Source organism: Mobula birostris, chromosome 25 (assembly GCF_030028105.1).
Source record: "Mobula birostris isolate sMobBir1 chromosome 25, sMobBir1.hap1, whole genome shotgun sequence".
Lineage (NCBI taxonomy): Eukaryota > Metazoa > Chordata > Chondrichthyes > Myliobatiformes > Myliobatidae > Mobula > Mobula birostris.
The window spans coordinates 44,049,809-44,063,976 of NC_092394.1; the positions used below are offsets into that span (position 1 = coordinate 44,049,809).

Below are 14,168 nucleotides of genomic sequence, written 5' to 3' on the forward strand. Positions count from 1 at the left end.
TTGTCTCTCAACATCTGACTGAAAAATCCACGTGAAGTGGAGTATATTGACAGGCTGCATCACAGCCCAGTATGGAAACACCAATGCCTTTGAATGGAAAATCCTACAAAAAGTCCTGGATATGGCCCAGTCCATCACAGCTGAAGTCCTCTCCACCACTGAGCACATCTACACAAAGTGTTGTCACAGAAAAGAGGCATCCATCACCCAGGCCCTGCTCTCTTCAGTGAGGTGGTACAGGAACCTCAGGACTCACGTCACCAGGTTCAGGAACAGTTATTACTCCTCAATCATCAGGCTTTTGAACTAAAGGAAAAAAGCTTTACTCAATTTCACTTGCCCCATCATTAAAATGTTCCCACAACCTATGGACTCACTTTCAAGGACCGCCCATCTCATATTCTCGATTTCTTTCTTTTTGTTTTCACACAGTTTTTGCACACTGGTTGAATGCCAAAGTTGACGCGGTCTTTCTTTGATTCTATTATGGTTATTATTCTATTTTGGATTTATTGTGTATGTCTGCAAGAAAATGGATCTTGGGGTTGTTGTATATGGTGACGTATATATATTTTAAATGTTGAACTTCGGTGAATCTCTGAAGTTCCTTACTTTAGAGAGCTGTGGAAGCTGGATCATTAAGGTAGAGGTAGGTCAACTTTGAAAGTTTGGGTAATAGTGGTTGAGGGCAATGTAGATCAGTTATAATCATATTGATTAGCAGGGCAGGCTTGTGAGGTCTGATGGCATATTCGTCCAATTATGTTTGAATTCTTGTGTTCTGTTCAATGGGTAATTTCTAAACTGATAGCTGGAAAATGTTGATGGGAGTAATCGGGTGTGGCTGTAATTAGGATTAGTTTATTATTGTCATACGTGATGAGAAGCAGTGGAAAAACTTAGTTTACATCCTATCCAAACGAATGTTTTGAAAAACATAAGCATATCAAGGTAGTACAGTACTAGGGAAAGGCAGCAATAGAATGCAGAACATGTTGTAGTGTTACAGCTATGAGAAAGTACTGAGCAGGTAGACAATAAAAGTGCCTCTGCATTGACCATTGTGTAATCCACACCCTTATAAATCCCAAGATATTACATAAGTATATGAGGAGCAAGAGGGGAAAAGTGGTCTCCTTCTGCACCAAATGGGTAATCCATGTGTGGTACCAGGGGATATAGGCAAGTTCCTAAATAAATATTTCTCATCTGAATTCACCAAGGAAAAGGACTTGAAATATTGTGAGTGCAGGGAGTGATAGGCTGATGTTTGTCAGTATTAAGAAGGTGTAGGTGTTAGATATGGGCAGATAAACCCCTGGAGATAGGTGACAGATATTCCAGGGTGCTGTGGGAAGCAAGGGAGTAGGTAGCTGGGGCCCTGGTATCTTCATTAGCCACAGATGAAGTACGAGAAGACTGGGGAAGCTTCATTCATTATTTAAAAAGGACAGTCAGGATAAGCCAATTAACTACAGGTTGGACAGCATAATGTCATAGGCAGTGAAATTATTGGAGAAAATCCTATGGGATGGAGTTGATACACACACACACACACACACACACACACACATATATATATAGAAAAGCAGGAGCTGGTCAGGGATAGGCAGTGTTGTGTGTTCAATATTTCAATAATATTTGAGTAATTTTGTATACATATTGGTTGATTAAGCATTCTTGTTCATTTAAATGATTAATTTTGGGTTATATGTAAAGATATGTTAATTGCAGACATCATCATGATACCATGTGATACGTGCACGCCTCACTAAAAGTAAACTTAAAGTTAGACTCGGTCATTTTGGTCTCCTCTGTCTGCGTTTGAATTGGTTTAATGTTTTGAAGTTACAAAACATAACAGTCAGCATGGCTCAATGGAATGGAATTTTGCTTCACTAAATTTATTGAGTTTATTTTGTGGAGGAAGCTAATAGGACCAATAAAGACCAGATAGTAGACATGTTTATATAGACTTCAGTAAGGCATTTGACAAGATCACACATGCCACTCAGTGAATCAGGAACAGCTTCTTCCCCTCTGCCATCCGATTCCTAAATGGACGTTGAAGTTTTGGACACTACCTCACTTATTTTTTAATATACAGTATTTCTGTTTTTGCACAGTTTTTAATCTATTCAATATACATAATTGATTTACTTCTTTATTTATTATTATTACATTTTATTTTGTTTATTTTTTTTTCTCTCTGCTAGATTAGGTATTGCATTGAACTGCTGCTGCTAAGTTAACAAATTTCACGTCACATGCCAGTGATAATAAACCTGATTCTGATTCTTGTAGACTGGCCCAAAAAGTTAAATAACATGGGATCGAAACATGAACAAGGTAAATGGATCCAAATTTGGCCTGGTGACAGGAGGCAGAGAGTTGGGGTGCAAGGGTGCATCTCTGCAACCAGTTGTGTACTGCAGGGATTGTGGCTGGCACCCTTCTTGCTTGTGATATGTGTTATGTAAATGTAGGAATTATGATTAATCAGTTGGTGGCATTGTGGATAGGGAGAAAGTTTGTGCAATGCTGCAGCGGGATATGGACCAGATGGAAAGCTGGACAGAATGTTGGAAGATGAAATCTAATCCCAACATGTGTGAGGTGGTGAGCTTTGGGAAGTCTGATAGGGGTAGGACAGATACAATAACTGATGGGCACTAAGGAAAGTTGATGAGAAAAAGGAACCTTGGGGTTCAAGTCCATGGTTCTCTGAAAGTGGCAGATTGATAGGGTGGTGGAGAAGGTGTGTGGCATATTGCCTTCTTAGGTTAGGACATTGAATGTACAATTTGGGATTTTATGTTGCAACTTTACAAGCTATTGGATGAGACTTGGAGTATTGTGCGCAGTTCTGATCTCCACATGATAGGAAGGATGTGTTGGCACTGGAGAATAGTGCAAAGGAGCTTCATCAGGACTTTGGTTATGGGGAGAGGTTGGATAGACCAGGCCTGTTTTCCCTGGAGTGAAGGAGACTGAGATGTGACCTGGTATATAAAATAATGAGAGTCATAGACAAAGTGGTTAGTCAGAATCTTTATTCTATGTCAAAGACAAGAAGTAAGAGAGGAGGTTTAAAGGGGTTCTAAGGGGATAGCAAGTGACCGCTATCTGGAACCTGTTGCTAGGGGATGTGGTGAAATCAGATACAATTGCTACATTTTAGAGACATTTAGACATTTGAGTAAGCTAGACATAACATGGTATGGACTTCATATGAATATATGAGTTGGTTTAGTTGGACAGAAACATAGCTTTAGAAGTAATGCCCTTTTTTGTGTGATTTACCCCAACTCCCTACTAACTGTTTACTGCTTGGGAAAACTCTCTGTACTGTTAAATACACTTTGCTAGTTTAATTTTGGCAATGCATTTGCTGAGAACATTACTCAGATCCACTCCAGTGCCATCTATAATACTTTGGTAGAGATGACTTGTGAAATGGGGCTTTCATAGCACACTGGTGCAGCTCTGGAGTTATATGGACACATTCCCCCAATGTACCATGAAGAAATATCTTTTATGCTGGTGTTAATCCTATGGTAGTTCCACAGACAGTAGTTCTTTAGTAACTTTACATCCTAATTGTTTTCATAGAGCAAGCAGTGAGTGGCTTGTTATGGACCATTCGGGCTTCTGTAGACCAATGATCTGCGGAAAGTGGTTGACCTTGTTCCCATTCTACCTGCACTAATGAGATGCAAATATGTTAAATATTACTTTACCTTGATGTCAAGGTATGATGAGAATGTCGGGAGATTTTCCTCTTCCATTCTACGAGCGTCAAAAAGTTGCTATCCTTCTACGTTACTGCATTTTTCAGGTATTCTGGGATTTCAGAACCAGTGAATTTTATAACGTAAACCTTGAATAGCAAAGGTGCTGCTTCAGTGATTAGAATTAATGACACATGAAGTTGTCCCCTGGGCCTGACGGTGTTGATTTCAGTCACTAACTACTGGCTCTGGAGACTGGTTCATATCCTGAATAGGGTGAGCAGCCAACAGATGCAAAGAAGTGTTTTTGTGGTTGGATACTGGGATGTAGCTTTACAGCAGGAAATATCCAACTCCTGGTCCATATTTAATCTACAGGGAGAAGAGACTCATTGAGACCTTCTAGTGAAAAGAAACAGTATGTCATCTCCTTGCTTCATGGAACTTCATGCAAATGCTAACCTGTACCTGTTCAAATAAAGGAGACCCGTGGCATATTGTAGCTTTAAGGATTAGATTATGAAGACACGTAGTCCTTTTTTATTGTCATTTAGTAATGCATGCATTAAGAAATGATACAATATTCCCCCCGGTGTGATATCACAAAACACAGGACAGACCAAGACTGAAAAAACTGACAAAACCACATAATTATAACATACAGTTACAACAGTGCAACAATACCATAACTTGATGAAGAAGTCCATGAGCACAGTAAAAGTTCAAAGTCTCTCAAATGTCCCACATCTCAAACCGACGGGAGAAGGAAGAACTCTCCCTGCCATGCCGACCACAATCCGACTCTGAGTCATCCGAAAACTTCGAGCTCTGATCAGCTGTCCGACACCGAGTACTGAGCGCCATCTCTGTCTGAACGATTCGATCTCAACCTCGGTCGCCAACAGCAGGCAAAACCGGGGATTTTGAGACCTACCCTCCGAAAGATTCCCGACCACGCAGTAATGACAGCAGCCAACGAGAATTTCAGAAATTTCTCCAGATGTTCCTCTGTGCTTTCACGTCCCTCTCCATCAAATCAGAATTGTCCACGGCCCCTATTTAACAGATACGATATCATTTTTCACCGGAGGGCTGCGGACGCGCAGGTGTGCTGCTCTCTCTCCTCCTGCCATTTAGATTATAACTCTATTTTCGATATCTGCTTTGTAAATCTTGTAGGCTAGAAATTGTTGCTCCAGCAAAGAAAGGTAAGGTGATGCAAAGCAGGTATTTTGCTTAACAAAATTTTTCCTGTCATGCTCTCCAGTTTAATTTCTTGGCTTCTGCCTTGGAACTGATGGTACTGCGTGCTCTAAGCCGGCATGGACCTGATGAGTTAGTGGCTACCCCCTGTACTGTATCAGTGGCCTGAGGGCTGGGTTTTGACTGTGTTGGGTGAGCTAAACCCGTGATTCCACCACACTGATTCTTTGCAACAAGTGCTTTGCTTGAGGGCCACCAGGCCTTCCAAGGAGAAAAGCTCTCCTTTTGCACACACCAGAACTGTAGGTGTACTTTGTTTGAGGAGGTGGCTGGAGGGTTGGTGGAGAGTGAGAGTCATAGTCATACTTTATTGATCCCGGGGGAAATTGGTTTTCGTTACAGTTGCACCATAATTAATTAAATAGTAATAAAACCATAAATAATTAAATAGTAATATGTAAATTATGCCAGGAAATAGGGAGTGCTGGAGGTCAGGAGGGGATGGAGAAATCGGGACAGGGATGGTGGTTAGTATCATGGAGAGATCACAACCAACTGCATGGGAGGTGAAGGGTCAACCCAACATTACAATAAGGAGGTCAGTAGAGGGTTCGGGCGAACTTTGGAGATCAGTAGTTGTATTGGTCAGGGGAGGCTGCTGGGTGATAGTGACAGATCCTTGTCAGGCAGTTTATCATTTAATGTGAAAGGCGGGTTCAGAGGGTGAATCATGGGGGAGAAAAGGGTTCAGTAAAAGCTCTGTGGTCATTCAGAGCCGGTGTTATGACCAGGATGGGGTCCGATGGCCGGAGCGATACGTAAGTGCATTATTTTGGTGTCATGATAGCATAGCAGTTAGCTCGACGCTATTATAGCTCGGTGGGGGGGGGGGGGGCGGTTCCAGAGTTCAGGGTTCAGTTCCAGGGCCGTCTGTAAGGAGTTTGTACGTTCTTCCCGTGACCACATGGGTTTCCTCTGGGTGCTCCGGTTTCCTCCCACAGTCCTAAGTCATATTGGTTAGCAGGGTAATTGGTCATTGTAAATCATCCTGTGATTAGGCCAGGATCAAATTGGTGGGTTGCTGGGTGGTTGGTCCTGAAGAGCCTGTTCCATGCTGCGTCTGGAAATTAAAAAAAATATGAATTCAATGAGATAGGTAGGTAAATAAATAAATATTCCGAGGCAATTTCCAGTGGTAGACCCTTTCACCTGGGGGCAGCCCTCCTGCAGGTAATGCTGAAAAGAATGCCACAGAGGTGTATATCTACAAGAGTGACCATCGGGTTCTTAACCGATCTGCAGAACCCTAACCCTACAGAACACACAGTCCACCTCTTGCACTACCATGGACTTGTTTCTGACTGGATTTTTTAGCATTAATGTCCTGTTTTGCACAGGCATTTTCTTCACTGTCTTGTATAATTTGTGTTCTGCGCACTGTCTGGATCTACGTGCCAGTGACGCTGCTGCGAGCAAGGTTTTCATTGTACCTGTACCTCACCACACTTGTGCACACGTCAATAAACTGGATCTTGATGATACCTGACTTTAAATAGGTTATAGAGAGATAGTTAGGGATTGTGATTGTCTACCAGCCAAATGCCATCTTATGGTAAGAAAACATGATAACTATATGAGGACGAGATGCACTCCACTTTTCTTTTGAGTGACTGATGGAGATTGTGGGTCACTCCCAATGTCTCCAATCCATTGGCAATGGTGCAGACAATGTGTAGTTCATAACTTGACTTAATACATTGAAGAAGGAGGCTATCTGGCCCATTGGGTCAATGCTGGTGACTATTTCCACCCTCCATATTTTACTGTGGCCTTGCAACCTATCTGTCTCACACCCCATCAGCTTCCCTTTTGATTATTTTAAAGTTCAAAGTAAATTTGTTATCAAAGTACATTTATGTTACCATACACTACCTTGAAATTCTTGCAGATATTTACTGAAAAAAAATAGAAAAATTATATGTAACAAAGACTGACAAAGAAAACAAAATGCAAAAGAAGACAAACCATACAAATAAACGTAATACTGAGAACATGAGTTGTGAGGAGTCCTGGAGAGTGAGTCTGTCGGTGGTAGAATCAATTCAGTTTAATGGTGATCGAAGTTGTCCACGCGTGTTCAGGAGCCCGATCGTTGTAGGGTAATAATTGTTCCTGAACCTGGTGGTGTGGGATCCAAGCCTCCTGGACCTCCTGCCCAATGCTAATAGTGAGAAGAGGGCATGGCCTGGATGGTGGAGGTTTTCGATGATGGATGCTGCTTTCTTGTGGCAGTACTCTATGTAAATGCATTCGGCGTTGGGGAGGGATTTGCCGGTGATGGGCTGGGCTGTGTCCACCACTTTCTGTAGCTTTTTCCATTCCTGGCCATTGGTATTTCCAAACCAGATGGTGATGCAACTGTGCATCTACTTAAGTTTGTCTAAGTTGTTTTTTGTGACATGCTGACTCTATGTGCTGATGTGCCTTCCTTATCGATGCTTCTTACATGCTGGTCCCAGGACAGATCCTCTGACATGCTAACACCAAGGAATTTAAAGCTACTGACTCTCCCCACCTCCGTTCCCCTAATGAGGATTGGCTCATGGTCCTGCTTCTCCCTACTGTAGTCGATAATTAGGTCTGGTTTTCTGATGATGAGTGAGTGTGGCACCACCTGACCAGATTTTCAATCTCCCGATTCATCACTACCTTACTTACACTGAGGGTTCATTTACAGTAATCAATTAACCTTCCATCTTGATAATGACTCACGAATATGGTAAGATGTGTAATTGATATGCAAACCAATTTCCCAACGGGTGCATTTTGACAAAAATGATGGCTACATAATCTAAACTCAATAAGACTGCTTTTATATGTGATTTATAGATGAAATCATACAGATCTGATTTTGATACTTAAATATTTGTATTGACTTTTGGAGTGTAAGTTACCCAGGAGCAGCACGTTGAGGAATTGCAAGGCCACGTTAGTAAATTGGTTTATTATTGTCATGTGTACTGATGTACAGTGAAAATCTATCTTCCATACCATATATAGGCATCCGTTAGTCTTGTGAGACCATGGATTTGCGCCTTGGAAGGTTTGTATGAAAGACCAGCAGTTACCCATGCTGCAAGTCTTCCCTCTCCATGCCACCGATGTTGTCCAAGGGAAGGGCTTGGCACCAGTGTCATCACAGGGCAATGTGTGGTTAAGTGCCTTGCTCAAGGACACAACACGCTGCCTCAGCCAAGGCTCGAACTAGACGAATGCCTTAACCACTTGGCCACGCGCCAACACATACCTTCCATACCATTCATACAGATTAATCCATTACAACAGTGCATTCAGGTAGCCTAGGGTAGAACAGTAGCATAAGGCAGAATAGATACAGAGGAAGTACAGTGCAGGTAGACACTAAGGTGCAAGGTCACAGTGAGGTAGACTGATCTCAGGAGTCCATTTTATCATATTAGGGGACCGTCCAAGAGAATAGAAGCTGTCCTTGAGCCTGCTGGTATGTGCTTTCAGGTTTTTGCATCTTCTGCCTGATGTAAAGGAAGAGAAGAAAGAATGCCTAAGATGGGTGGGGGTCTTTGGTTATGCTTTACTGAAGCAGTGAGAAGTGTAACTAGAAGGAAGGCTGCTTTCCGTGATGTGTCCACAGCTCTGCAATCTCTTGTGCTTATGAGCAGGGCAGTTACCATTCAAGGCCGTGATACATCCAGATAGAAACCTTTCCATGGTGCATTGGTAAAAATTGCTGAGGATCAAAGGAAACATTTCCTTAGACTCCTGAAGAATTAGAGGCATCGGTGAGCTTTCTTGGCCATGGCGTGTAAGTGTTTGGGCCAGGACAGGCTACTGGTGATGAACTTGAAGCACTCAAACTTCTTGATCTCAGCACCATTGATGTAAGTAGGAACATGTGTACCCCACTCCCCCCACTTCCTTAAACAGCTCTTTTGTTTTGCCGATCTTGAAGGAAAGGTCGTGGTCATGACATTGTGTCTCTACTTCTTCACTGTACTGTGACTCATCATTATTTGAGATCCTGCCCACCTCGGCAGTATCATCTGCAAGCTAGTATATGAAGTTAGCGCTGAATTTGACCATTCAGTTGTGAGCGCACAGGGGGCTGAAAATGCAAACTTTTGGGACACCAGTGTTGAGAATAATCGTGGCATTCAAAAGTGAAGGATCCAGTTGCAAAGGGAGGTGTTGAGAGCCAGTTGGAGATTAATTTGCTTGGAATGACAGTATTGAAGGTGGAGTTGTAGATTTAGAACACATTATCTTTCTGGATTCTTGTCTCGCCATTTCACTGGCCACTTTTTGCTCATTCAATTTCTGGAATTCTGTTAAGCTGTTTGTTAATTTTTGCTGTGCATCAGTGTATTTACAGGTTCCTTTTTATGTTTTAAAGAAATATTCAAAATCAATCTGACTAATCAGTTCTGACTAATGATTATTAAAAACACTCGTAGATTGTCCTCACATTACTGTTGTTCAAAACTGACTCCAATTGACTTCAGTTTTATTCGGTCATCTGAGACTTAGCAAGCATCAGCTTCCAGAGTACAATTAAGAATTACATTACTCACACCTTCATCTAAATCTGTCTAATGTCCTAGTCTGTTACCAAGAATATCTTGACCTCTCTAGGTTCTACGGTTTAGAAACATTCCACTCTTGCAGTGCCTAGAATGCTGTCATGGGCATGGTTCTTTGAAGATTTTGATCATTTTCAGATATTTAACTATGTTATTCCCATTGGTAGTCATCAAATCAGGTTTAATTATCATTCAAACCATACATAGATACAGCTGAATGAGACAGCGTTCCTCTGGGGCCAAGGGGCAAAACATTCAAAAATAGCAAACAAACATTCAAGAATAGCGAGTAACATAATTCAAAATATCAAGCAAAGAAGCATATTCACTCGCAAAAAAAAATCATATATAGTCCAGGACCCTGAATGACAATGTCCAGCAATCGACGGTACAGTCTCCCAGCAGTGTACAGATGTACGCAGTCCAAGTGATGGACAAGAGACTTTAAAAGTGCCTGTTTTTTGTGAGTACATTTTTTCAGCAGTATTAATAAAACATCATTTTACTGATCCAAAATATAAAAAGGGATATTATTAAATAGAACTAGTTTCACAACGCTACCCGACTAGACAGGAATATGAAATATTTAAAAGTTTAGAAATGAATGAAATTTTCCAAAGTTGAGAGTGTGGTATTTCAAATATCCATTGTACACATTCCAAAGTCCTCTAAATCTGTGATTTGGCAGACTGCCACAATTTCAGGTCTTTGCTTTGTTTGTGAACAGGACACACAAAATGCTGGAGGAACCCAGCAGGTCAGGCAGCATCTGTGGAAATGAACAAGCAGTCAATGTTTTAAACATTTTGTGTGTGTTTTGCTCCGGATTTCCAAATTCTGCAGAATCTCTTGTGTTTTTGCTTTGTGCATGATATAGAATTTTCCCCAATCAGCTTAGCTTACTGCTGATAACTCATTGTTGTTACTGATCAACCCAATGGAATGTTGGCTGTGTGACAATTAGTTTGTCTCTTGAAAACTGAATGCTGTTATCTTTGCTGCTGTTTTCTAGGCTCCCCCCTGCACAAGCAGGCTTCTGCCCCCACATCTGGCGACAGACTGGCATCAAAGAGTGCAGAGCTGGGAGATGACTGCATTGGGGATTTTGCCATTGGAGACCGTATCTGGGTGAATGGTGTAAAGCCTGGCATCATACAGTTCCTTGGGGAAACACAGTTCGCCCCGGGTAAATGGGCAGGCGTTGTCCTTGATGAACCGGTGGGGAAGAATGATGGATCGGTCGGGGGCGTGCGGTACTTTGAATGCGAACCCTTGCAAGGTATTTTCACAAGACCCTCAAAACTGGCACTGCACCCCTCAACCGATGGTGCTGGAAGCGATGCACTTTCTGGAGAGTCTGTCACTTTTCCGGTGCCAGCATCTCATCATGGCACTGCCACTCCACCACTCTCCACTCAGCGGATCAACTGTACAATCCCTTTGAGGGAAAGCATCTTGAACAGCTCCATGAAGACAGGGAATGAGTCGGGATCGAACCTGTCTGACAGCGGATCCGTAAAGAAAGGGGATAAAGAGCTGAGATGTGGGGACCGAGTTCTGGTAAGTACTTGAATTCATTTCACCAAGAAGGCATTTTCTGAAATGGTATATAGGCAGAATTGTGATGACATGTTTAACCAATGGGGTCATTGTTGGATGGATGGGTCTAACAGGAACAATATGGTAGTATATGGTACAACATCATAGTTTGGCAGAACTTTTTATGGAATAGTTGCTGAGTTAACAGACTGGTTGAAATGCACAATATGCCCTATATGAAAGTAATTTGCTGCTTACTTTACTTTATTTTACTTTATACTTTATTGTCGCCAATTGATACTAGAACGTAAATCATCACAGTGATATTTGATTCTGCGCTTCGCGCTCCCTGCAGTACAGGGAAGGGAGGGAACGTCGACTCAGACCATGAGAGGCCTGCGTCGGGCATTTTCATGCCTTACAAGGCGCAGATTGTAAGTCTGTGTGGGGCGCCACACCTCGCACAGACTAGAGCAATGTGTGATTAAGTGCCTCGCTCAAGGGCACAAACACGTTGCCACAGCTGAGGCTCGAACTAGCGACCTTGAGATAACTAGACGAACGCCTTAACCACTTGCCCACGTGCCCCACACAAATCGATAGTAAATATTAAAAAATTAAATTATAAATCATAAATAGAAAATAGAAAAGGGAAAGTAAGGTAGTGCAAAAAAAAAAACGAGAGGCAGGTCCGGATATTTGGAGGGTACGGCCCAGATCCAGGTCAGGATCTGTTCAGCGGTCTTATCACAGTTGGAAGGAAGCTGTTCCCAAATCTGGCCGGACGAGTCTTCAAGCTCCTGAGCCTTCTCCCGGAGGGAAGAGGGACGAAAAGTATGTTGGCTGGGTGCTTTCGTCAAGATTAAAGATTAAATACTATTGGTCATCCCTAGATCCTTAGTCATCTCTTCCTAGTGATGCCTTTTCTTATTCATTTACACCTCAGCATTACAATTACCTTTGTTTCCCAAGACAGCTGTGTCCAAGTAAGTTGGCCTAATATTACAAGATGACACTGGTGAACCATGGCAACGTTTTGCAGGCTACGTACAATACTTCTAAATATGCCTCTTTTGAATTACTCTCACTGCAATCTGCAGTATATTATTTCACTTTAGGCAACGTATGTTTAAATCAACTTAATGAACGACAGATTTCATGATCTTCTGAAGGACTCGACGGACTTAACTCTCAAGCAAGCAGGTATGGCACCTTTAAGCCGATGAAGGTTCATCAGAAATGAGGCAGGAGCGGGGACACCGAGCCAGGCTGAAACGCAGATGGGAGAGGACCCCCCTCTACTCAACATCTTGATAGAAAATGTGCATTTGCTGGACAACAAGGACCTGAGGACAAGATTGCCCTATCGAAAGGAAATGAGAAATTGTTGTGTTCTGTGTTTGACCGAGACATAGCTTATCCAGAATATGCCAGATGTGGCACTCTCGACCCGAAGGTTTCTCGATACGCAAGATGGACTGAACTGCTGATTTGGAAAAGGCAAAAGGCAGGAGTGTGTGTTTCATGATAAACTCTCAGTTGTGCTCCGATATGGCGGTTTTGTCCAACTCGTGTTCCCCCGACCTTGAACACCTAACAATCAAATGCTGAGCTTTCTAATTACCAAAAGAGTTCTCCATGATCCTGACTGTAGTTAACATACCGCCATTAGCCGACTGTAATCAGGCACTTGAGATACTGCATGATGCCATCACCAAACAAGAACAGTCCATCCCAATACATTTCAAATCATAGTTGGGGATTTCGGTCAGGCTTGTTTGAAGAAATCCCTGTCCAATTACCATCAACACATAATCTACAGCACCAGAGGTCCACACTAGAGCACTGCTACGCTAGCATAAGGAATGCCTACTGTTTCATGACCAGAATGCATTTTGGTAAATCTGATCACTTGACCGTCCTTCTCCTACCTGCATACAGGCAGAGGTTAAAGAGCAAGGCTACAGAGATTAGGACAATAAATAAGTGGTCACAGGAGGCGGAGCAGTGCTACAGGATTGTTTCGAGTCACTGGACTGGGCCACGTCCAAGGACTCATCTGTGGATCTGAATGAATACACCACGGTTGTCATGGACTTTATAAAAACTGTTGTAGACGAGTGTGTCCCCGCAAAATCATTCAGAGTCTTACCCAACCAGAAGCCCTGGGTGAACCATGAGGTTCACAACCTGCTGAGCGTCAGATCAGAGGCGTTCAAGTAGACTACCAAGAAAGTTACAAGAGGTCCGGCTATGATCTCCAGAAAGCCATTCACAGGCGGAGTGCCAGTTCCGGACTAAACTTGAATCAATGAAGGATGCTCGAGAGCTGCATCAGAGCTTGAATTCTATCACTGCTCACAAAGTGAAATCAATCGACATAGGTGACAACAAAGGGCCTCTCTTCCAGATCAGCTCACTGCTTTCTATGCTGAAGAGTGCAGTCGACTTACTTACTCTGACTCCTCGTCTTTTTATCTCCAGTCCTGTTGGAGGGTCTTGGCACAAAACGCCAACTGTACTCTTCCAAAGATGCTACCTGGCCTGCTGAGTTCCTCCAGCATTTTGTGTGTGTGTTGCTTGGATTTCCAGCATCTGCAGATTTTTGTTCTTGTTTGTCAATGCCCTGTACACTCACTCTGACCGTCAAAACGTGGAGGGACCGTCACGAGCTCCCACAGCCCCCGATGAACCTGTGGTTTCAGTCTGTGAGGTCAGCATGAGAGCATCCTTCAGGAGAGCGGAGCCACGTAAGCATCCGGCCCAGGTGGGCTACCTGGCCGAGTACTGAAGACCTGTGCTGATCAACTGGCTGCAGTGTTCACTGAGATCTTCAACCTCTCTCTCCGGCAGTCTGAGGTACCCACCTGCTTCAAGCAGGCTTCAATTATACCGGTGCCCAAGAAGAACGAGGTAACCTACCTCAATGACTATTGTCCGGTAGCACTTACATCCACAGTGATGAAGTGTTTGAGAGGTTGTTGATGAAACATATCAACTGCCTGCCCGAGAAGTGATCCGATTTGCCTACTGGCACAACGAGTCCACATTAGGTGCCATTCCATTGGCTCTCCACTCA

The 14,168-nt window shown here is 42.9% G+C and overlaps 1 protein-coding gene across 6 annotated transcripts in view; it reads left to right on the top strand.

Annotated features, from left to right (window-relative positions):
* clip2 (CAP-GLY domain containing linker protein 2) overlaps nt 1-14,168 on the top strand; it is a 167,161-nt gene that overhangs the window by 47,427 nt on the left and 105,566 nt on the right. For all 6 annotated transcript variants that reach the window (XM_072243338.1, XM_072243339.1, XM_072243337.1 and 3 more), the window contains one exon: nt 10,563-11,110. In XM_072243338.1, coding sequence (XP_072099439.1) covers nt 10,563-11,110 — 548 coding nt within the window. The remainder of the gene's footprint in view (nt 1-10,562; nt 11,111-14,168) is intronic.